This window comes from Rousettus aegyptiacus, unplaced genomic scaffold (genome assembly GCF_014176215.1).
Source record: "Rousettus aegyptiacus isolate mRouAeg1 unplaced genomic scaffold, mRouAeg1.p scaffold_m13_p_7, whole genome shotgun sequence".
Taxonomy (NCBI): domain Eukaryota; kingdom Metazoa; phylum Chordata; class Mammalia; order Chiroptera; family Pteropodidae; genus Rousettus; species Rousettus aegyptiacus.
This window is the reverse complement of record NW_023416310.1, coordinates 103,724,004-103,745,581: the sequence shown is the minus strand read 5'-3', so window position 1 is coordinate 103,745,581 and position 21,578 is coordinate 103,724,004. Positions and strand designations below refer to the sequence as shown.

General features: G+C 39.6%; 2 protein-coding genes across 18 annotated transcripts in view; one reads left to right on the top strand and one right to left on the bottom strand.

Annotated features, from left to right (window-relative positions):
* CDC42SE2 (CDC42 small effector 2) overlaps positions 1-17,310 on the top strand; it is a 97,938-nt gene extending 80,628 nt beyond the window's left edge. For 5 of the 6 annotated variants that reach the window (XM_016118373.2, XM_016118374.2, XM_016118371.2 and 2 more), the window contains 3 exons: positions 10,984-11,085; positions 14,242-14,357; positions 14,952-17,310. In XM_016118373.2, the coding sequence (XP_015973859.1) occupies positions 10,984-11,085; positions 14,242-14,340 (201 nt within the window). In that variant the 3' untranslated portion in view covers positions 14,341-14,357; positions 14,952-17,310. Of the gene's footprint in view, positions 1-10,983; positions 11,086-14,241; positions 14,358-14,860 lie in introns of all 6 variants that reach the window. The other variant, XM_036225026.1, reaches the window with a different exon arrangement.
* The window catches only part of RAPGEF6 (Rap guanine nucleotide exchange factor 6), a 173,546-nt gene continuing 166,871 nt past the window's right edge, over positions 14,904-21,578 (bottom strand). For 11 of the 12 annotated variants that reach the window (XM_016118353.2, XM_016118354.2, XM_036225023.1 and 8 more), the window contains 3 exons: positions 19,489-19,562; positions 17,917-17,998; positions 14,904-16,250 (listed from right to left, as the gene is read on the bottom strand). The gene's annotated coding sequence lies outside the window, so the exon portion shown is untranslated. The remainder of the gene's footprint in view (positions 16,251-17,916; positions 17,999-19,488; positions 19,563-21,578) is intronic. The other variant, XM_036225021.1, reaches the window with a different exon arrangement.

Here is a 21,578-nt window from a genome sequence, read left to right as displayed (position 1 = left end):
GATATACCATATTTTGTTATTTATGAATGTAGAACAATCCTTGCACTGGAATAAATCCCACTCGATCAATGTATGATCCTTTTAATGTATTGTCGAATTTGGTTTCCTAATATTTTGTTGAGAGTTTTTGCATCTATGTTCAACAATGTTCTTGTTCTGTAATATTCTTGTGGGTTCCTTCCTTGTATGGTTCTGGTGTTAGGGTAATGTTGATCTTGTAAAATAAGTTTGGGAGTGTTCTCTTTTCATTGTTTTTGGAGAGTTTGAAAAGGATTGATATTATTTCTTTTTTTAAGTGTTTAGAATTTACTAGTGAAGCCGTCTGGTCCTGTATTTTTGTTGAGAGCTTTTTGATTACTGATTAAATCTTAGTCATTACTGTTTTCTTCAGATTTTCTGTTCCCTCATGATTCAGTCTGGGTAGGCTGTATGTTTCTAGGAATTTATCCATTTCTTCTAGGTTGTCCGATTTTTGATGTATAGTTGTTCATAGTAGTCTCTTAAGATCCTTTGTATGTCTACAGTGTCAGTAGTAATGTCTCTCTCTTCTTTCATGTCCAGTTTTACTTACTAGTAAGTCTAGTTCAGGTTGTATCTATTTTGTTTATTCTTTCAAAAAGTAGCTTAGTTTTATAGATATTTTCCTTTGACTTTTTAGTCTGTTTCATTTATTTCTGCTCTGATCTTTTGTTATTTTCTTCCTTCTACTGGACTTAATTCTTCTTTTTAGTTCTTGAGGTATAAAGTTATGTGTGTTTTTGTTTTGGTTTGGTTTCCATTTTTATTGGACATTTTCCTGCAGTTTCTAGCTACTTCAGTTACATATGAACCATAAATAAGAGGTATGAAGAAACAAAATTATGATTATTTGCCAATGATATGTTTACATATCTGTGTTTCCCAAGAGTATTAAAAAAATAACTGAAAATTATTAAGAGGCTTTAGTGTAAACACAAAAGATAACTACTCAAGTGGGTGAATTTTTTATGTAAAATAACCAGTTAGCACCATCTAAGAAGATCCCATTCATAATAAGGACAGAAAATAGTTAAACATTTGAAAATATCTTTTACCAAAAAATTTTAATACTGTTATAAAAATTTACTCTATATTTCTGAAAAAAAAAATGAGTGGAGAACTTTATTTCTGGATAAGAACACACAATATATATTTTTAAATGTAATAACTATGTATATGAAAAGGTGTTCAAAATCACTTGTCACCAGGGAATTTCAAATTAAAACAATAATGAGATATATTACTATGCAGCTATTAGAATAGCTGAGATCTAGAACACTGATAATTCCAAATACTGATGAGGATGTGGAGCAACAGGACACCTCATTCAGTGCCGAATGCAAAATGGTACAGCTACTTCAGAATACAGTTCCGCTATTTCTGACAAAACTGAATAGTGGTTACTGTATGCTGCAGAAATCCCACACCTAGGCATGTACTTAAATTATTTAGAAACTTATGTTAACACAGGAACTTACTCATGGGTGCTCATAGTAACCCTGTCACAACTGGCCAATCATGGAAGCAACCAAGATGTCCTTGTCTTTTCGAGCTCTTTGTTTGTTAATGTAGGCATTTATCGTGATGAACTTTTCTTAAAACTGCTTTCACTGTTTCCCATAAGTTTTGCTACGTTTTATGTCTATTTTCATGTGTCCCAAAGTGGTTTTTTTTTTTTTTTTTCCATTTCTCATAGTTTCTGATCCATTCTTCCACTGGAGATCATCTTCTGTCGAACCCCTCTGTTGATTTTTTCAGCATAGTTAGATTGTTTTCTTCAGCTTTGTGATCTTATTTTTTCTCTTAGTTGAAATTCTTTCTAATATTTTCCTCCTGATCTCAGCATCTTTATGACCATTAGTTGAACTCTATCAGGTAAATCCTTTACCTCCATTTCATTAAGGTCTGTTTCTGGAGTTTTATCTTGTGCTTTTGTTTTGGAACATAGTCCTCTGTTTCTTCATTTTCGTTGACTTTCTATATTGGTTTCAGTCCAGTCCAAACTCCTGGTTGTCCTTCAAACTGTGTGGTTGTCCAAGCTGCTGCCTTTGTTGTCGGTGACTCTTAGTCATTGAGAGTGTGCCAACATCTGTCAGCATCCCAAAGGGGAGGGTCTCGGTCATCACTTAGATGCAAGCTGATTGGCAGCTGGGACCATAGGCATCAGCCCTCACACTCCGCAGTAGTCTGTTCAGGGAAAGAAAGGCTGCGAGATGGTTGTTCCTGCCCGCTCCCTCTGCATGCAGCCCTGGAGGAATTAGCTGGTTAAGAAGTGTTCCTTTCTTTGCATGCTACATGATTAGTACTTTTTGATAAAAACTGTTGATTAAAAAAACTTTTTGGTGGCTTAGATGTTGAATTGTTTTTAATGAGAAAAAAACATTCAAACTAATGGTATTCCAAATAAAAAATACACACAAAAACTGTAAAGTTTTATTTAGGGAGTACAGTGAACAAGTGGGAATATACTGTAGAGACTTGAGCAAAGGCCAAAAAATAGCAAATGAGAGTTTGCCAGAGGCTCTCAGATTGGAAGGTGGGAAGAAACGTCTAACCTGTAGAGAATTTTTATTAGCATTTTTGTGAGCCAAACTGGCAACTTTGCCAGGAACAAGATCTCAGGTGCCTGGGGGAATGAGTTTTAGACTATGGAATCAAGGAGAGAACTAAGGAAGATTACAGAAGGGAGGAGAAAGGTGCTGGATGTTAACAAGATTTTGTGCTTCCTCGCGGGAGGTTGCAGCTCCAAGGGTCTGGAAAAGAGAATTAGCTCTGGCATTTCAAGGGTTTGTGAACCTAGATGCACAGGGACACTGGACAGGGCTTGCTTTGAGGCAAAGATAGGCCTTTCACTAAAGAAGTTACAGACCCGGGGCACAGCCACCCACAGTGACCTGCCCAGGTAGGAATCCATGATCAGATTGCCCTGTGAGGTTACTTCTCAGCCACCAATTTTATTACAAAGACCCTTTTTTTCTTTAGTCCACAAAGGAAGTATAAAAACATATACAGCAGGTCCTCTGATAACATGTTTTAGTTCATTTTGTTATAACGTTGGTAGATGCTGTAAGAACTTAACTCTCATTTATATCAATTAGCCAGCCAATGGTAAAATTGGTTTCATTTATACCTTGGTTTGCTTTGCGTCACAGACCCTATGTACGACATTAAGTGAGGACTAAGTGTAATGTTAGGGTAGCAGTGAGCTGTGTTTAAAGTGCCTGGAAGTGTGTCTGGCATGGAGTAAGCAGTACCTATGAGTCCTTTCATAACTGTTCAACAGTAGGTCTTCGGGGGAGTGTTTTGAAACCTTTGAGCCATCATTATCAGTTGGAGGCTTGTTTGACAGGCAAATTCCTGCCCAGACATACTGAGTCTGAGGTTCTGCAGGCAGAGCTTAGCAGCCTGCTTTAACAAACCGTCCAGGGGTTCAGCTGCTCACCAAAGCTGGAGAACCAGTGCTTTGGAAGTTCCATCCAGAAAAAAACCAGAGCAGTGATGATGGTTCAACGACTCTCTGGGACACAGCATTAACTGTGAAGCACAGAAAATAAAACCATCAGCTGAGTAAATTTTTTGTGCAGAAATATAAACTCCGCTAGAATTGGCATTACCTTTTTTTTTTTTTTTAAACATATTTGTTATATAATAGGTCCTTGAGGAATATTTGGTCATAATATTTGATAGGACAAAGTTTTTAGAGAACTGAGCTGACATTGTTCCTTTAAAAACCTTTCATTCATTCAGCAGCCATTTATTGTCTGACGCACAGCTGTGGTCACAGAACTTAGTGTGTGGCGGGAGAGGCAGACTGAGCAGATACATTATAAGGTGGTGTTTTAAGTGCTGTCGTTGAGAGGACTTGTGCTGTGAGTATTCAGGCCACAGAGCACCCAGCAGCTTCAGCTCAGGAGCTCATATTCCAGCGGGGCCTCAAGGAGCAAACAGGCATTTGCCAGGTAGGGAGACCTTTGGGGCGAGGGTGTTTTGTGCAGTTTGTTGACATGACAGCCACAAAAGGTACTGCTTTCATTATTTTGTGTAAGTGAAGACCCACTTTCCTTCCTACAAAAACTATCACATCCATGTTTTTACAGTTGACCCTTGAACAACGCAGGTTTGGATGGCGTAACTCCACTTACAGGTGGGGTTTCTTGAGTTGACCTGTGCATTTCAAAGCCACATTGTTCAAGGGTCACCAGATCCTTATATTGTCAGCTTGGGAATCGTGTACCCGGAGAGTTCACAGGGGCTCTCGAGAGCCCATGCAGTCAGCGCCCCAAACCCTCCCTCGCTTGTCGATCAGGGGTCAGCTGTGTTATTAGCGCTTTCGTTAGGCTTTCTTTTCTGTCATGTGAACTGGATAAGAGGAGGCAACCTGAAAGCAGCTTGTGCACTCGGAGTCACTGCCAGTGGCATCACAGAAGAAATTACTGTTTGTCTTAGAAATGCCTGGTAATTAGTTATGCTGTCGATATTACAAACATTAGCTTAGCTTATTTCAGAGGCTCCCACGTTTTCTAATTTTGGTGCTCTAAACACTTGAGTATTTTTTTTTTTCATGCCACCCACAGGCTAAGAGAAATATTTTAAAGATTTAACTAGTCACCACTAAAAGAATACATAACCAACAAACATGTAAGCTAAAAGAAAAACTAAACCTTTCATTTCATTCTCGAATAAGTCCTCACAGGATGTGTATGCCTGGTAGGCATTACACAGCTCCTCACATGGTGGAATCAGAATGAAACCACCACCCTCTTTTCCAGTTCCATACTGACTTTTGTATAGTTCTTGGGGTTTTTTCACAGCAACCGTTGAAAATTCTGCTTTGCAGAGATAACCCTGCTGAAGAGTGTGTGCTGTAATGTTGAAACCCGGAATTAGTCTATCTCAGATTAATAGTTCACACGGGTTGAGCATCACCATGTTCCCCTCAAACTGAAAATGTCCTTGAGCCCCTGCGTGTCTGCTTAGTACTAGACAGGCTGGAAATTGTGGGCTCATTTAATGTAATTTACAGGAGGGGGATTCACTTTTACAACTCGAGACTTTCTGTAGGTCACACAGTTAAGCCAATAGCTTTTCTATTTCAGCGTTTCATTAGCAGGTCACACCGGTAAAAGGGGTTACAGTCTTACAGTCTGAAAGTTCCAGCATTATGTCCCTCCCCTATTCTTCATTTAGTGCCCATTTCTAGAACCTTTAGGCCATGCCACCGTGTGCTCTTACTGTAAGCCTCCTGTTACTCTGGGGAGCCTGACCCTAATTTGCTCCTTGGTGGCATAGTGTTTGCACATTGGGCTGCCCAGAGAACAGTCTTAGAGGAAGTTTTAACTTTTAAGTGATCAGGCAAGCATTGTTTTTCTAGAAGCTATCCTCGATCATTATTTTAGAAATGTGAGGATATAGAGTATTTATATTGCTACAAAAAATGTGTTTGAAAAATTCAGCCTTAAAACCTATATGAATGTCATGTTTATACATTCACGAATTTATTCTGAAAAAGTCGGCTGGTGAGTTGCTGTGTGCCACGTGTGGTGCTGGCCCTCGTGGATCCACGTCTCTGCGTCTTCTATGGGAGCACATCTTCCACGCAGTGAACAATTTATATTTGGTGGGAAACGTAAATTTTACTTAGGTGGAGGCGGACACGGGCACTCTGGGAGCACAGAGGCACACCGACCCCCCGCGCCACCCCCCTCCCCAGACTAGAGGATGGAAAGCAGAAGTCCTGATAGTCACATTAGGAGCAGTGCGAAGATTGTTCTGGACGGAGGCACAGAAGTGAGAACATATTGAGGAAACCGCAAGTAGCAGACGAAAGCAGGGAAGGCGGAGTAAAGATGAGGTCGTGGAGATGAACAGGATTTCACAGGTGGTGGAGTTTTGACTTATCCCCAAAGATTTGGAAAGCCGTTGAGTGAGTGACATGATTAGTTTTGTATTTCAGAAAGGATATCTCTAGATACACGGTGAAGACTACTGGGAGGAGATGGAAGGTGGTGAAAAAGGAAGCAATTAGGTTGGGGGCGGCAGCGGTGATGTAGGTGGAGAGACAGGGACTTGAAATAAGGCTGTGCCAGTGACATGGTGCCGGAGGGAGGAAGGGGCAGGATCCCCACATGACGTGACCGAGGAGGGTTCGGTGTGGTGGTCTGAGGGAGGGGCAGGAGTCGGGGAGAGCCCTCAGATCGGGCTTGAAGTGCGAGGAGACGCATTTACCAGAACAGGGACTGAGAGGAGGAAGGGTTACAGAAGTGAGATGCGTTCAGTTTTGGGCAGGGAAGATTTGCGTATCCTGTCAACATTCACATGGAGGTGTCTGATAAGCAGTTGATTGTAGAGTCTAAAGCCCAAGAAAGAAAAAACAGATTTAGTAGTTATCTGCATAGAATTAATAAAGTGAAGACAAAGGAGAAGAAAAGGGACCTAGGATATACACCATTGTACACAAGGTAAACAAAGGCAGAGAAATCAGTGGGTCTTTTGGAAGAATAACCACAGAATGATCCTCTGAGTTTTACAATCCAAGTTTTAAAAATATCTGCCTAGTAATTTTTAAATTTCATAATAGTTGATGTGATGGACATTCTCATCCGTCTGCCCTCCTGTGCTGTGTAGGTGCCATTCACTGAGCGGTGGACCCTCTGCTCACGGTGATCCTGGACAAGGCGCCATGCCAGGCTCGGGTGTCACTTTTCCCTGAGCGGTGTTTGAGTTCAGGAGCTTGGCCCAAGTAAGGCAGCCTGTGGGCGAGATGGGTTTGTTAAAGACGGCCTAGAACCCAGAAGCCAGAGGAAGTTCTGTGGAGACCTCAGGGGAAATCTGCCTTGTTTTCAGTGAAGAGCTGTTTCTCTGTGTGTCATTGCAAGATGGAAGGGCCGGGCTTGCTGCAGCGACATTGCTGCCAGCCTGAGACGAAGGCTGGTGTGAGGCGGGCAGAGGGCAGAGCCGAGAAAACGGGGCACGTGCCGCGGGACCTCTGAATGCACTGAATACCTTCCCACTGGACCTTAATGGTTTAAGCCGTTGTTGTTTTGGGGGTTTATTTCCTAGGAAGGAATATGTAATGTGAGTACAGGAATGATACATATGAACAGCAGTGGTAAACTAAATTGATATTGTAGTTGGCCATATGTTATTTGGTAGCTCTGTAGTAGATTTTTAAATATACCTTTTAGCAATTTTGGGAGGAAGACAGGAAGTGAGTGGGGAGTGGTTTTAGAATTATAAGGCATCAGAAAGAGGACAAAATTAAGTTCTGATGGAAATCAGACATGAAATTAAATGTTTATTATATTTGTGTCACACCATTTTTACTAGTACACAATACATAAATTTTTATGTTAAGTTGTAAATTAATTCTGTTAAAAAACTTATTAGGAAAATTATCAAATATATACAGATGTAGAGGGAAGAACCCCCCCCCCCCCCCCACACACACACACAGTTGTATGTAGCCACCATAGTTATTGATGAGGGGCCATCTTGCTTCACCTCTGCCCCCGGCACTGGAGAACTTAAAGCACATTCTGGACATATCACATCCACTCTCAGAAGGTCTCAGGTGCCTTTGCAGTCCCTCTCCTCCTCACCCCACCTACGTCCCCAGGCAGCCACTGATCTGCTCTGTTACAGCAGTTTGCATTTTCTGTAATTTTATATAAATGGAATTATATATAGCACATGCCTACTTCGTGCCATTTCTTTCACATTAGTTTACTCCACTTTATAGAATATGTATCAGTGGTTCATTTTATTGCTGAAAAACAACTTTTTAAAAACGATAACTGCAGTATTATATTACCTCACCCCAAAGTATATTTTAAAATAGTTTCTTACTATCATCTAATATCATCAGTTTTTAAATTTCCCCATTGTCTCATAAGTGCTTTTATAGTTGGTCTGTTCGTATCAGGATGTAAACATGGTCAAACAGTGGCCCTTCACTTTATCTCCTCTCCTTCTCGCATCTACTCCAAGTTATTCATTATCTTGAATAATGATTTAACTGTGATGACAAGTAATTATGTAGAAAAGTTAGAGGAAGGGACATTTTTTTACTCCCCCCAGCCCCTTGCAACAGAACTATTCATTTTTGTGTACCTCTAGTTCTTGACTTTCTGTAGGAGTTAATATTTTAAGGATAGCAAGAATTATTCAAATGGTTGACAGTTGTAATGAAGTTCCCTATAAAGAATAAAGTATGTTTCCAGGAGAAACTGTGACTCTGCTCCTGACAACATGTCAGAGCAGAAGGCGCCACTTCCTGTTTTTCTTTGCAGAAGCGACTCTGGAATTCCCCTCGGTTGCCCATGATTTAAATCTTGTCTCTTGTGTCATCTTAATACAGCACACCAAAAAAGTGTGCAATTCTGTAAATGTCTACATGTGCCTGAAAAATAGTACTTTTATGTTTTAAAATATTTAATTATGCTTAGAATCTAGGTTTTTGATTGATGAAGGATGTTATAATTGAAGTCTAAGTACCTCTACCTGTGTCTAGATCCCTCTCTCCCTATCTTCTCTGTAACCTTATGTTGATAATCCTTTATTTTTCTTTATCTTCCGCCTCTTTTTTTTGATCTTTCCTGTCATAAATTGAGCATAGTCAAGTCTTCCTCATGTTCACGGTGAAAATTTCCATCTGCCCTCATTTCCCCTCCTCCCTTCAGCTCCTGCCACCTTTCTTCTCCCTGTGCAGGAGGCCAGCTGTGTCCAGCTGCCTGTGTTTGATTCCGCATGCCCCTGCCTGGCCCCCTGGCCCCTGCAGTGCCTCCCACTCGACACTGCACTGTCTGGGGGGCCTGTCTCACGCTGTGGCGCCCAGTGGGCCCTCTCAGTGTGTAGCTGACCTCTCACCAGATTTCAGCTGTGTTGCCTACTCCATTCTTGACACTTTCAAGACATACCTGATTTTCCCCTAACTTCAAGATGTTTCTTTTTGGCCTCCTTTGATGGTTTGTTTTTCTCCACCCAACCTTAAATGGGTTCATCTGTGCCCCCCCCCCTTTTTTTTTGCTAGGAAATCTCATTAACTTATATAGCTTTATTATCTGTTGACTCTCAATTTCTTATCTCCAGTTTAGCCTCTTTCAGAATCCTACTTCCATACATCCACTTTGCCCTCTTGATAACTTCACTGGGATGTGGATGCCTCACTGATACCTCAAATCCAGTGTGTCTTAAACTGAGTCTTTCATCGTCCTCCTAAAGCCTGCCCCTCTTCAAGGGTTATCTAATGCAGTGACTTGTGCATCCGCTTCTCACATCTGAAAGCTGTGCCTTTCTCTTATACTTCCCCTCAATTCCCAAATCCAGTTAACAGCCAAATGCTGTTTATTTTATCCACTGATCACCTCTTAAATCCGTCCACTTCTTTCCATCTCTGCTGCTGCTGGTTGAATCTAAGTAATCTCATCTCTTCGCCAACATTACTAAAATAACTTTTCTTTTGGTTCTCTCCAACCTGTCTTCCACCTGTAGCTATCACAGAAGAGCCTTTTAAAAGCAATATGGTCATTCCCCTGCTTTATAAGTTGTGTTCCTTCTATCTTTAGGGAAGGAAGGATTGGAAACTTCCACTTCTGTGTCATAAAATCAAGGTGAGGTTAGAGGGCATGAAGAAACCTCCTGATACTTAAAGGGAAAGTTGGACTTCCAATTCAGTAAAGTTCAAGTTTAAAAGTATTCACTGTCTTCAGGCATTTGTATTTTGGTGAGCGAGCAGTCTTTTGAGCCACTTTAGTTATGTGCTTTTGAACATCCTCCTTCAGTATTAAGAATGTTATATTATTTATGAATGTATAGTAATACTCCTTTCACAAGCATATCAGTTCAGTCATATCATTTCATTCATTCATTCTTTCAAAAAGCATTTGTAGGTGAGATGGATGGAGGCTGAGGGCACCATGATGACTCTTTTTTACCAGCATCTTCCTGCAGTAATTCAACTGTTAGAATAAATCATTTAACATGGATGTGTGGGCCAAATTGTAGCCTTCTGCTAAGCCCCAAAACACACCCTTCCGGAGGAAATGATGCAAATTCAGAACTATTAGAAGTTGCTCTGTGTGTTCACATGGCAAAGGATGATCCAGACTCCCAGTGGCCTGGAGTAGATCTGATTCTCTGAAACAGGTGGCCCCTCTGCACCTCAGGAAGGTTTTCGAGAAAGTCTACAGCTCTGCAGACACCATTTGGGGATTCTAATCTGCAGCAGCGAAAGCCAGGTGACAGTAAAACAATGCGAACTGGCTTCTAAAATTAACACATGAACTTTCTGCTTTTTAGAAACTCATGTTCTAAGGAGGCACCACCTGGGTCTGTCTTCATACGTTTTTAGGATTTATCAGGATTGTACCAGTATTTCAGGAGATGCAGACATAAAATACCATGCTCAGAGGCAGCCTAATCCCACAGGTTCATATCATACATAACTAACTTCAGGAGTAGGCGTAGACAGGGGAGAGCTGGGCTGATGATAGAGAAGCCAGCTGTGCTGCTGGCCCCTCCCAGTTAGATCACAGGATCTAGAACTGGGGAAGACTTGGTGACTCTTAACATCATTGAAAAGCATTGTTTAAAATCAGAATGTTGTACTCAAATCACAATGTATTCTTTGCTAATAGTAGTTACTGATAATTTTGTATTTGTGTCATTTTTTTAAAAGAATAAAACTTAAATTTTAAACCGATGTTGATGGCCAAAACAGACCAAATAATCTATTTTAAGTTCTAAACAACCTATTATTTTGCTTTACCAGTCATTTTGTGTGTGTGTGCATATATTCTTTTGGGATTTCATCTTAAGTAATTATGGTAGTCCAGGATTTGGGGATTTTTGTGTCCTGGGGAAATTTATTATATTATTAAACAGTCATTCAATCATAGTATAGATATCCTCAGAATAAGTTTTTTGTTAACCAGGTCATTTTCCCAACACATTGATCTCATGTTTTAGAAAAGGCACCGGCGGATTGACCGAAGTATGATCGGAGAGCCGACGAACTTTGTACACACAGCTCACGTCGGATCAGGAGACCTCTTCAGCGGAATGAATTCAGTAAGTATGTTGGTGGAACATGCAGATGAGGCTCTGGGGCGTAGTTACACGAAACCTGTGTGACAGGCACATGTTCGTAATGATCACACTGTGCTAAATGAATTCGTAGATATCAAATACAACTACATAATGTGAGCATAGAATAAAATGAACAATGAAAAATTAATCTCTCATCTGATTTGCCAGGTTATGCATTTGTTTCTGTTTCTGGTACTAAACTCTTCATAGCTGCTTTTCTTCTGAATAATATTTTAAAATTTAAATTTGGCAGTAAGATATGAAGGACCAGAAATAAGACAAGATCTGTTTGCTGTCTTTTATAGAGGTTTCAGTGAATTTCAGAAGAGACTTTAAGTTTACTCAGCTGAACTCTTTTATTCCTTAATTTTCATGTAAGAGAAAAAGAGTGCAGTGTAATAGAAACACCACAAAAATGAGCGTTTTTATCAGGGCTCTGTTTCTTTTTTGCCTTGAAATAAACTAAGTATTGAGAGCCTCTTTCCCCCATAGCTAAGGGAACAGATGTGTCTAAATGATCCATGAAGTGATTGGAACAGGAAAGTCAATAAGGCTTTTATGAACACAAACTCATGATCCATTCATTGTATACTCACTCACTGGACAGCGTTAACAAAAGACTTAACAAGGCAACAGAGACTTTTAAAATAGGTAGGTGGGTATCCTGGATACAGCAAACTTTAGTTACTAGGTAAGCAAAAAAATGGCATTTGTATCTTCTGTGAAAGGAAACAGCTTGTTTGTTTTAAACCTGTAGGAAAAATATTTCAATCCAGCTGCGTTTTGTGGAAATGTAAGAGGTGTGTCAGTTTGCTGTCAAAATATAATTCAGTAGCTTTGTTTCTTGGATCAGCACTGTGTGAAAAGACTAAATGAGACCCTATGACTTTTGTTAATATGGTTAATTTTAGATAGATAGATAGATAGAGAATGGTTTCAGATTTCTTACATACAATGAATTTCAGTCAGTCTCGTCATCTTCCCCACTTCAGGGTTTAAAAAAAATCTGTAGTACAAATTTCTAGTTCATGGTATTTACTTCATTAACTTTTAAAATTAAAATCTTGTTTATGAACATTTCAAATTTTTTTTAAGATTCATATTTGGCATTTTCCTGAAAAGCCTGGCTTAGTGTGTGTGACTCTTGCTCACTGTTAGTTCAGGTAGAAGGCAGGCCTGGCCCTCGTGGGGCCTCCCTGTTAGCCTGCTCGCTAAGGGGCAGGATGGAGACGGGCCCTTGGGTAGAGGTTCCTCCCTGCAGTCTCTGGGCAGCCTTCTCTGCTGAGTGAAGTGGAAATGTTATGAAGTCTTTTAGCTCTTTAGAATCACATAAGGCTTTTTGTAGTCATTACTTCTATTAGTAGTTGTATCACCCATACCCAGACAGCCCCCTCCCCCACAGGCTGAGTGTCGTGAAATGCCTGTTTCCTCAAAGTATCCATGACAGTTCTAACTTGCAGAAGCCTGATGTGGTAAGAGGAGTGTGTTGTCCGGTGCAGTAATAAGACAGAAGCACACACAGACGTGCTGTGTATCCAGAGAAGTGTTTCCTCTGAACCTGAGCAGCTAGGATGTGGAGCATGGTCGGATGCATATGAAACAGCCACGCCACGCTGCATTATTGAATGGTCAAATGACTTCTTTTTTCTCTTAAAATACACTGTTCTTCCTCAGACTGTCTTTCATACTAACTTCTTGCTAGAAAAGGTTTTTGTGACTTTTTTCATAATGTAGCCCTGTTGTGTTAAAATATTGTATGTCCACAGTCACCATAATATCCTCAAGCTCAATACTGAAGGATTACTATTAGAAAATCCAAATCTTTTAGTTTGAAATTGAAGAACTGAATTTTGGAGGAAAAAGAATGCATGGGATCATGTACAAATATGAAGATGTGTTTTAAAATAGGCCCAATCTATAAAAGCTAACATGTCACGTTAGCTGGGGAATCATTCAGTACAGGGCGAAATCCACTGTGGTGTAAACATGATGCCGCCCAGAAAGGAGCAGCAAATGAACTTGAACTGATGGCAGATGGCTGTAGCCTCCTCGGACTGAGCAAGTTTACTTAAAGTAGGCAGGCCTATAGATTTCACTATTTTTCCTTAATACTCTTCTAGAGTAGTCATTTGATTGTGAATGTAGATATTTTGGTAATACATTATATATCATAGGAGTAAGATGTTCCTCATGAGTAAATTTTTCAGTAAATGGGTAAAAGTGTACCCGTTTTCAGAGCCAATCGTGTTTTCTCACTTAAACCCTTTGGATCTAGATAAGTTATGCATTTTATTTTTTTGCCATTCTCTCCTATTAGAATATACTTAAACCTGCCTTACTCCAACAATTTAGGCCAAGTCTAATTACTTTCTTTAAATATATTGACTCAAGATCACCAATGAAAAAAAGCACCTCACATATTTTTTTTTATTATTACATGTTCAAATTAAGTAGTTTAGTGCGTAGATGGTGCTCCTATCCCCCACTTCACCTCTCCCGGATCATAAAGCACCCTCTGAGCCGATTCCATACATTAGACCAGATGCCTTGCTGACTTCCCCGCTAGGTCATCACCTCCAAAGCAGCCTTATTGCTCCTTTTTCTAGCAGTCTAGTCTGATTCTTAACTTCCAGACTGCTTCTAATATATAAGATTGGAATGATAATGACAAACTAAGAGCACTGCACAGTTTGCAAATAACTTCATGTTCCTTTGTTTCAGCAAAGGAAGAAAATATCCCAGTATTTATATATCTACAATCTTAGGCAATAGCACAGTAAGGTAAATGGACATTATCATGTTAACCATTTTATACATAAGAAGCCTGATATTCAGAGGAGATAAATAGTTCACCCAGAATTAGAATATTAATAAGTAAATCTGGACTGCTGTCCAAATCTTCAGATTCTTAGACCCTTCGTCTGTCAGACTAAGGCTGTGTCAAGTTTGAGCATTTTACCACATAGATGTTTTTTATCTTTGGCTGTTCTAATTTCATTTGTTTCTGTTTGATTCTGTTGTGAGGGACATTTTTCTATAAAAAGTACCCTTCTGAAAAACAGCCAGAATGCCGAGACACAAATTGCTTAGTTGCCTTGGCCCCACTTCCTGACTTTTGTCCTGTTTGTCCTGTTTTAGGTTAGCTCCATTCAGAACCAGATGCAGTCCAAGGGAGGCTACGGGGGCGGAATGTCTGCCAACGTGCAGATGCAGCTTGTGGATACGAAGGCGGGATAGCGCCGGGTCCCTCTCTAGTGAGTACAGCAGGGTCACTTGTGGCTCATGAACAGCCTTAATTACGTCTTGGGGCTAAGATACAGCTGATCCTTTAAGCACATGGGTTTGAACTGAGCGGGCCTACTAACTATAAATGTATTTTCCTTATGACTTAACATTTCTTCTCTAGCTTATACTTTACTGTAAGAATACAGGATATAACAGTACATGTACAAAATACGTGGTTCACCGACTGTCGTTGCTAACATTTCCAGTCAGCAGCAGTAGGCTGTTAGGGTGAGTCAGTTCAAGGGTCAACTGTATTTTGCTCTCTTTTTAAAATCTGAACAAAAGGCAAAAATATTTTACTTGGATAAGTGTTTCAGGTGAGTGTTAGTTTTATATTGTCTTTAAAGGCATCTAATTGGGTGATAAGATGCTGCTTGTGTCCTTTTGAGGGAAATTATTTTGAATATTGATACTATGCAGAATTCTAAGTAGAATGAAGTAGTTTAATTTGGATTTTCTTTTGGTTTTATAGGTCATTGTGAATTTGTATGTTTTCTCTTTCTACTATTCTTTAATTTTTTTTTTTTTTGTCGTGATTGCTTTTCTTTTCAACTGCAAAAAAGAAGTGTGATAGCGTCTTGTTCATCCTGTTGTGGTTACTCCAGTGAGATGTTACCTGTTCTGCTCCGAAGAAGCCGTTGTCAGAGGAACCTGCATTCCTTCAGCTGGCAGGCATGCCTTTGGACTCATGGACAGAGTTCTTTAGATTGTGTCTTAAATTTTTATCAGTTTGGATCTGATCTTAGCATGACCTTTTTGTGAATGCTAGCACTATTTTGCATTATTTTTTCCATTTTAAATATTTCTCACCTCCAACCCTCTGCCTTATGATTCTGTTGGTAAGGAAGGACCTGCTATTTGTTGCCTTTTATGTATATTTTGGAAGGTATGAGACCCACAAGCACAATGATTATTCATTTGAAACTTCAGCAGAATAGGTATCTGCATGCTTTATGAAGTTGCTTTGTATGGGATGCCGGAAATGAACATTTCTTTGCTGCCATGGGCTGAGGATACTGCTGCTATTAGAGAAAGGTTAGCTGTGGCACCAAGTCACATCAGTTTCACAAAAAAAGGTTACTTACAGCTTATTTAGAAGTATTTAGTTAGAATTACAATAAAAGTTTGCATTCGTAAGCATTCAGGTGTAAATGTTCAGCATATTTATTCTGAGAGCAAGGACCTGCGGTTGGGAGCAGGTCGGTCAGGTTCTGTATCTGAGTGGTGGGAGCACCCTCAGCCGGTCTGGCTCTGAGCATCATCTTCACATTACTCCATTTAACATCACAGTATCCAGTTGATTCCAGTAGCAGTTTAAACTTCTGGCCTGTCCTGCAGTCAGTGGCCTCCAGATTCTGGAGCTGTGGGAGTTGCCAAGAGCAACACACTGACCTGGCTGAACCATCGCTCGTGAAAACCACCTATATGGTGAATTTTCATGGAATTGGTGAGAAAACCTTTTCTTAGGTTCCAACATATATTTTTTCTTCACATTATATTTCTGTAAATGCTTCCCCTTCCCAGAAGGGTGTAGCATTAAGCCAGTTAGTGGTGTGCATTCTTGTTAAAGCATAAGCCTTTGTCCACCTCAGTTCCATCTAACTGGTAGGATTAACATTTCATGTGGCAAATGGCACTTAACTGAAAACTTACTTTAAGGAATTAGGTGTTGAAAATGACCACTTCTGTGTACCCCTCGCCCCTCATGTTAGTCCCAGATTCTTTTGTCTATGTAGACAAAACATGAAAGCATTTCTCTCCCAATTCTTTTGAATTTAACTTACCCAGTACAGGGGGCACTGTATCACTCAGTCCTTGTACTTTGCAGTTTTGAGCCTTCGTAGGTGTCAGCCTCAATCAATCTGTCAAGGAAAAAACATTTATGTTTAGTAATCATAAAGGCACCTTGCATAATAAACTTTAATTTGCTAAAGAGCTGGCTTGCCACTGTCATCCTGAGCAGCCAGACACTGCAGTGCGCCAGCTCTTTAAAAGATAGACCAGTTTTTTTCTTGGCATTGTCAGCACTGGTGCCATTTAGTCTACTTCTATTTTGGCTTTTAAAAGTAATAATACAGTTTTTATACTTGTCATATAACTCCTGGAATTACAGTACAGGGGACCACAGTCCCTTTTCCCCAGCACATGATTTTACTCTTTTCTGCTTCCGAGGACCAAAGACCCAAGTGTGCGAGTCTGCACGGTGAGCCCAAGGCACCACCGACTTCACAGGCACAGCCGCCATGCTCAGTCCGAGGGCACATGCTAAGGAGGGTGCCAATAAATTCAAGAAATAAGAACATTATGAAGAATTCTAAGATATCAACCTTGGACACAATTTGGTAGGAAGGCTTGAAGGCATTTGAGAAAGTGGAGGCAGCTTTCTCACACTCACAAGTGGGGTTGTAAATCTCGGGCAGGGATCTGGTCCCCCAGATACACATCTCATTTTAAAATTGAAGCTAACTAAATATGATTGACTGTTAATAACTTTGCTTAACAGTTATTAGCATGTATTTCAGCAAAGGAAACTGAATGAAGGTTTAACTAATGACACGAATCTGTTACCAGTGACCTGCATTCTCTAAGCCAGGTGCACCCCCGAGCCCGGGCGTGAGGTGGCGCGGCCAGTAGAGCGGGAACGCTGGGGTTGGGGGCAGCGGAGGGGCCTTGCGGACGCTTTGTGAGAGTAGCTTTCACTTTTGTTAAATTATAGCAGTTTCACTAGAGAGAGCAAGTTTGCCTTGATTTTGTTTAAAATGACTTCTGCTCAGCACCCAAAAGATAAAATTGACATATTTTTATAATGTAAGCATACTTTTTTTGTACATTGTGTTCATTCTTGAATAAAGTGATTTCAGTGTTGGCTTGTAGATAATAAAAAGAAAGTATTGATTCAATAAATGTTTTCTTTCAATCCTGGTTTGGTTTTCCCTTTGTTTATTTTTTTTTTTCTTTCAAGGATTTACCAGAATTCACTCTTACATTTTCAGTTAAGACCACCATACAGAAATAATTGATCACTTTTCTCTTTAAAAGAGAATTTAAATTTCTAAACTGGTAAACTTCACCTTATAATTTAACAAATGCCTAGTCAGAGTGAACCCTAAATATTTGGAAATGGGACATGCCTGTCAACATCACAAATGATTTTCAACAAAGGAATCAAACACCTATTCAGCTTTCCGTACTGAAGCATTTTAAATCCTACAAGTACTGTGAGGATAAAAAATTCTATTCCTCAACCACATTTCAGGTGCTTAAAAGCTTTGCGTAGCTATTGGCTACCATGTTAGATAGTTACTGAACATTTCCATCTTCCCAGAAAGTTTGGGCAGGTTAGAATTTGCTCCCTAAAATAGTGTAGGACAGTGGTTCCCCAGAGAACACCTGGCGGAAAGGGTGTTGACAAATGGTGGATGTGGAAATCGGGTAGGTTGCTCTATATCTGTGGCACAAGGGACAGCCCCAGTGTCATGGTGCCGCAATTGAGAAACCCTGGGTTAGAACAAAGATCTGTATACTCACCAAATACATCCTGACAGCTTGGTCAAATACTGGGACTACGTCAGGTAGGTTTGGCTGTATCATGAGAACTGCCACACACAGTCTGAAAGGGGAAAATCAATGAGAAAACTCGCAAAGAGTACTTAAGAAATTTTGAAAATTTCTGTCATCTTATGGCCTAAAACTCAAAGGAAATTGGGTTAAGACGAAGTTCCTCATAAGATAAAATAATGTGACAATCCAATAAGACACTGGTTACAAAGGAAAGTACTTGAAGAAACTGATGCTTACATATCAGGAGCTCTATTTTGAGCACATGTTTTCAAAGGACATGCATAAAACGTGGAAGAAAGGGCTCATAAGTACAAAAAAGTAGGACAAAGCTATAAAAATAGTCAAGAGATGGTCTGGAATTTGCTGAAACTTGTAAAAATGCAAAAATCTACAAAATTGGTACAGACAAGAAGGAAATTATATCCCCTTCTTAAAATATGCTTTTAGCAGACTGGAGAGAAAGCAATTGAAAATTTGAATATAACTTATTGTCTCCATCCAGACTGGTCCAGCAACCATTAACTGAATTATATTGACTTTTTGTATTTTGGCACCTTAACTTTTTTTATGATGTTTCCAAGACTTTGCAGGTTTTTTCTTTTTCTTTCTTTCTTTCTTTTTTTTTTTTTAAAGTACTTTCTATCTGATAATGCAACCTCTGGGCTCTTGAATCTCTACGTTTATCTTAATCTCATCATCTTAAAAGCATTTTATCTGATCTGCCTTTGATTCCTAGAGTTAAAAAAAAAAAATGTTTACTAGGAAAAAGTTACTTCCTTAATAAGAAGATCCAAATGTTTGATCCGGGAACTTAAAAGCAATTGCTTGGTATTAAATAAAGGATGATTTTAGTCTCATCGCAGGGCAAGAGCAGGAGAATTAAAGACGTTTGATTCTACCCCCCCCCCCCATTTTCTCTTGTAAATCCAAGCTCCAGACAGAGTTCACTAGAGCTTTTACCACTCATGACAACTCTTGTTCAAGTAACTTCAGACAGATAAATGTGCTCTTAGCCTGCCCTAGGAGCCCAGAAAGGACTCTTCAGCCTGGGTTTTTATTTTTGTTTTTGCTCCTTTAGAGGAGTAGCAAATAAGATACTTATTTAAAATCTTCAGAGCTTTACCTTTTTCTTACTGTTCTTAATTTCGGCCATCTAAACACATGGAACCTTTGTATGTCTGTGTGCCTTTCAAATGTCTGAAGTGACTGACTCCTCTACCTCAGACCCTTGCCACACGCCCCCTTGAGGCCTGCCTCCCCTGCTGATGTGCTCAGAGCACTCTGCTGGGTGTAGCATGCTCAGGCAGTGTCGGAAAACAGTTACAATTTCTGGGTTTCTTTAAAAATCAATATTTTACTTTTCAGAAATAGCTTAAAGAAGAGGTAAAAATGACTGTACTTATTACTGCTTTTGGCAGAGCCAACCAGATTCAGAATTCTAAAATGGAGTCATTTTTGAGTTGAACTTCTTCCCAGTTCCCTGTAATATCAATTGTGTCCCATAAAAAATTTTCACAAATGTCTGTGGGTTTAACTTACCTCTGATTTTTGTAGCTTGGAAAGTGTTTCGGTCCATTTGGGCTGTTACAACAAAATACCCCAGACTGGGTAGCCTGTAAACAACAGAAAAAGTTATTTCCTCACAGTTGTAGAGGCTGAAGTCCAAGATCAGGGTGCCAGCATGGTCAGGTGAGGGCTCTCTCTCGGGTCACACGCCTCATATCTTCACGTTCTGGAAGGGGCTGGGGAGCTCTCTGGAGCCTTTCTCCTAAGGTGCTGATTCCATTCATGATAGTTACACCTTCATGAGGCCTCACCTCCTAATACCATCACCTTTGGGATTTAGGATGTCAACATAAATTTTGGGGTGAGGGGAACCAAAACATTCAGACCACAGATAGAGGTACAGGAAATGAGTGACTGGGTCATCTGCAGATGCAGCCATTTCCACCTTGTGTACAGTGGAGCCACGGCCGCAGTCCTTTCTTATGCCCTCTTCCCAGAAGGCTGATATTCCTCAAGGAAACTAATGTGACAGGTAAACATTAGAAAAAAGTCACTCTGGTAAGTCATATGAGGGATGAGAAGTTAACAGGAATTTGCTAAAACTTATGAAAAAGTTTCTTTTACAAAAAGAAAGCAAGGATGATGCTCTGAAGAGAATTTCAAAAAGGAATGATCTCTTCATTCCTTGTGTTTTAGAATTTCAGAAAACAGTTCTTGTGTTTACATTTTCACACTTCACAGTCCTCAGTTGACTTTTGTTCTGCAGACCCATTTACTTAGCTGTGGGAAATTATGTTACTTCTCCAATTAGTCCTCCTCCTGAGGATTTACTAGATGTCTCAGCAATAGTGAGGTCTAGTGTGTAACAGAGCACTCCCCTCAAACTTCTGAGAGAAGTTATTTTGAGCTAGTATTCTATCTACAGATGAACTCTCAATGAAGTGAGATGGTGAAATAAAGATCATACTAGCAAAGAATCAAAAACTTTATAAACATGCTGCCTGAAAACACTTGAGAATATGCTTTGTAAGGACAAGTAGAACAAATATAACGTACGTAAAAGAAATCTAAGGATTTCTAGGTCTGAAGCAGACCTAGAAAGTAATCTATCCAAATTAGAACAAACAATAAGATTTTAGGAAAATCAGTTATAAGACACATAATTAAATGGGTACCACTTAATAGCTAGAAGATTCAGGCATCCAAAAAAAAATTTTTATGTGAGCACAATGTGCCCACTCTTAGGACGTGGGGGTTCAGCAGTGAACAAAACTCTGCCTTCCCAGGAGTTTTCATTCTCGTGGTGAGATGGGAAGGGGACAGAGACAGTAAGCCTAGAATGAGATTAGCAAACGATGAGTACTCTGAACAAATAGCTGGGAGGTGGGAGAGGAACTGCAGTTTACACTGTCACCATGCTGAGATGGTGATGGTGAAACTGAGAAGATCTTAATAACTTGGTGACTAAACATGTTTTAAACGTCAAGCAAAAAGGCAAGTCTAGATATCCTAGTACAAAACAATAACGTGTCCAAAGACATGACATGTTTTTGACTGACTGATGGATGTAACCCAAACTCCTAGAACAGGGTCAAACCATACAAATAAGATAGATGTTTTGAATGAAATTTAAGAAAAAATTATTTGAGAGGCAGTTTTAGTGATGAATAATTGTATTTTTTAAGAGTTTATAACATTTTGCTTATACAGTGAATTGCAATATTTGCTTGTACATAATTATAACATTCAAATCTTAAAGCATGAAAGAATTATAGTCACAGAACAGAATGTAAATTTTAGAAAACTTGACAAAATTCAGAATACAGTGTAACAGAAAAGAAATGGAGGAGAGTCTAAGTGCTAATTTCCTTTATGTACATACTGGAATTCATAAAGTTCTGTCTATATATATACATGTTAAACAAATCCTTTTAAGTTATAAAAATGGAAATAAATATAAAAACATTACCACATCTGGAAGGAAAGACAAGTCTAAAACAAGCTTCATCTTTTGTTGTATTAAGTCATTTGAACAATTCAAAACTGGTGAATCAGACAATGAAAGTACACCTACATTATTCAGAATTAAGGCGGTAATAACCCCTGGAGAGTTCTAACTGCAA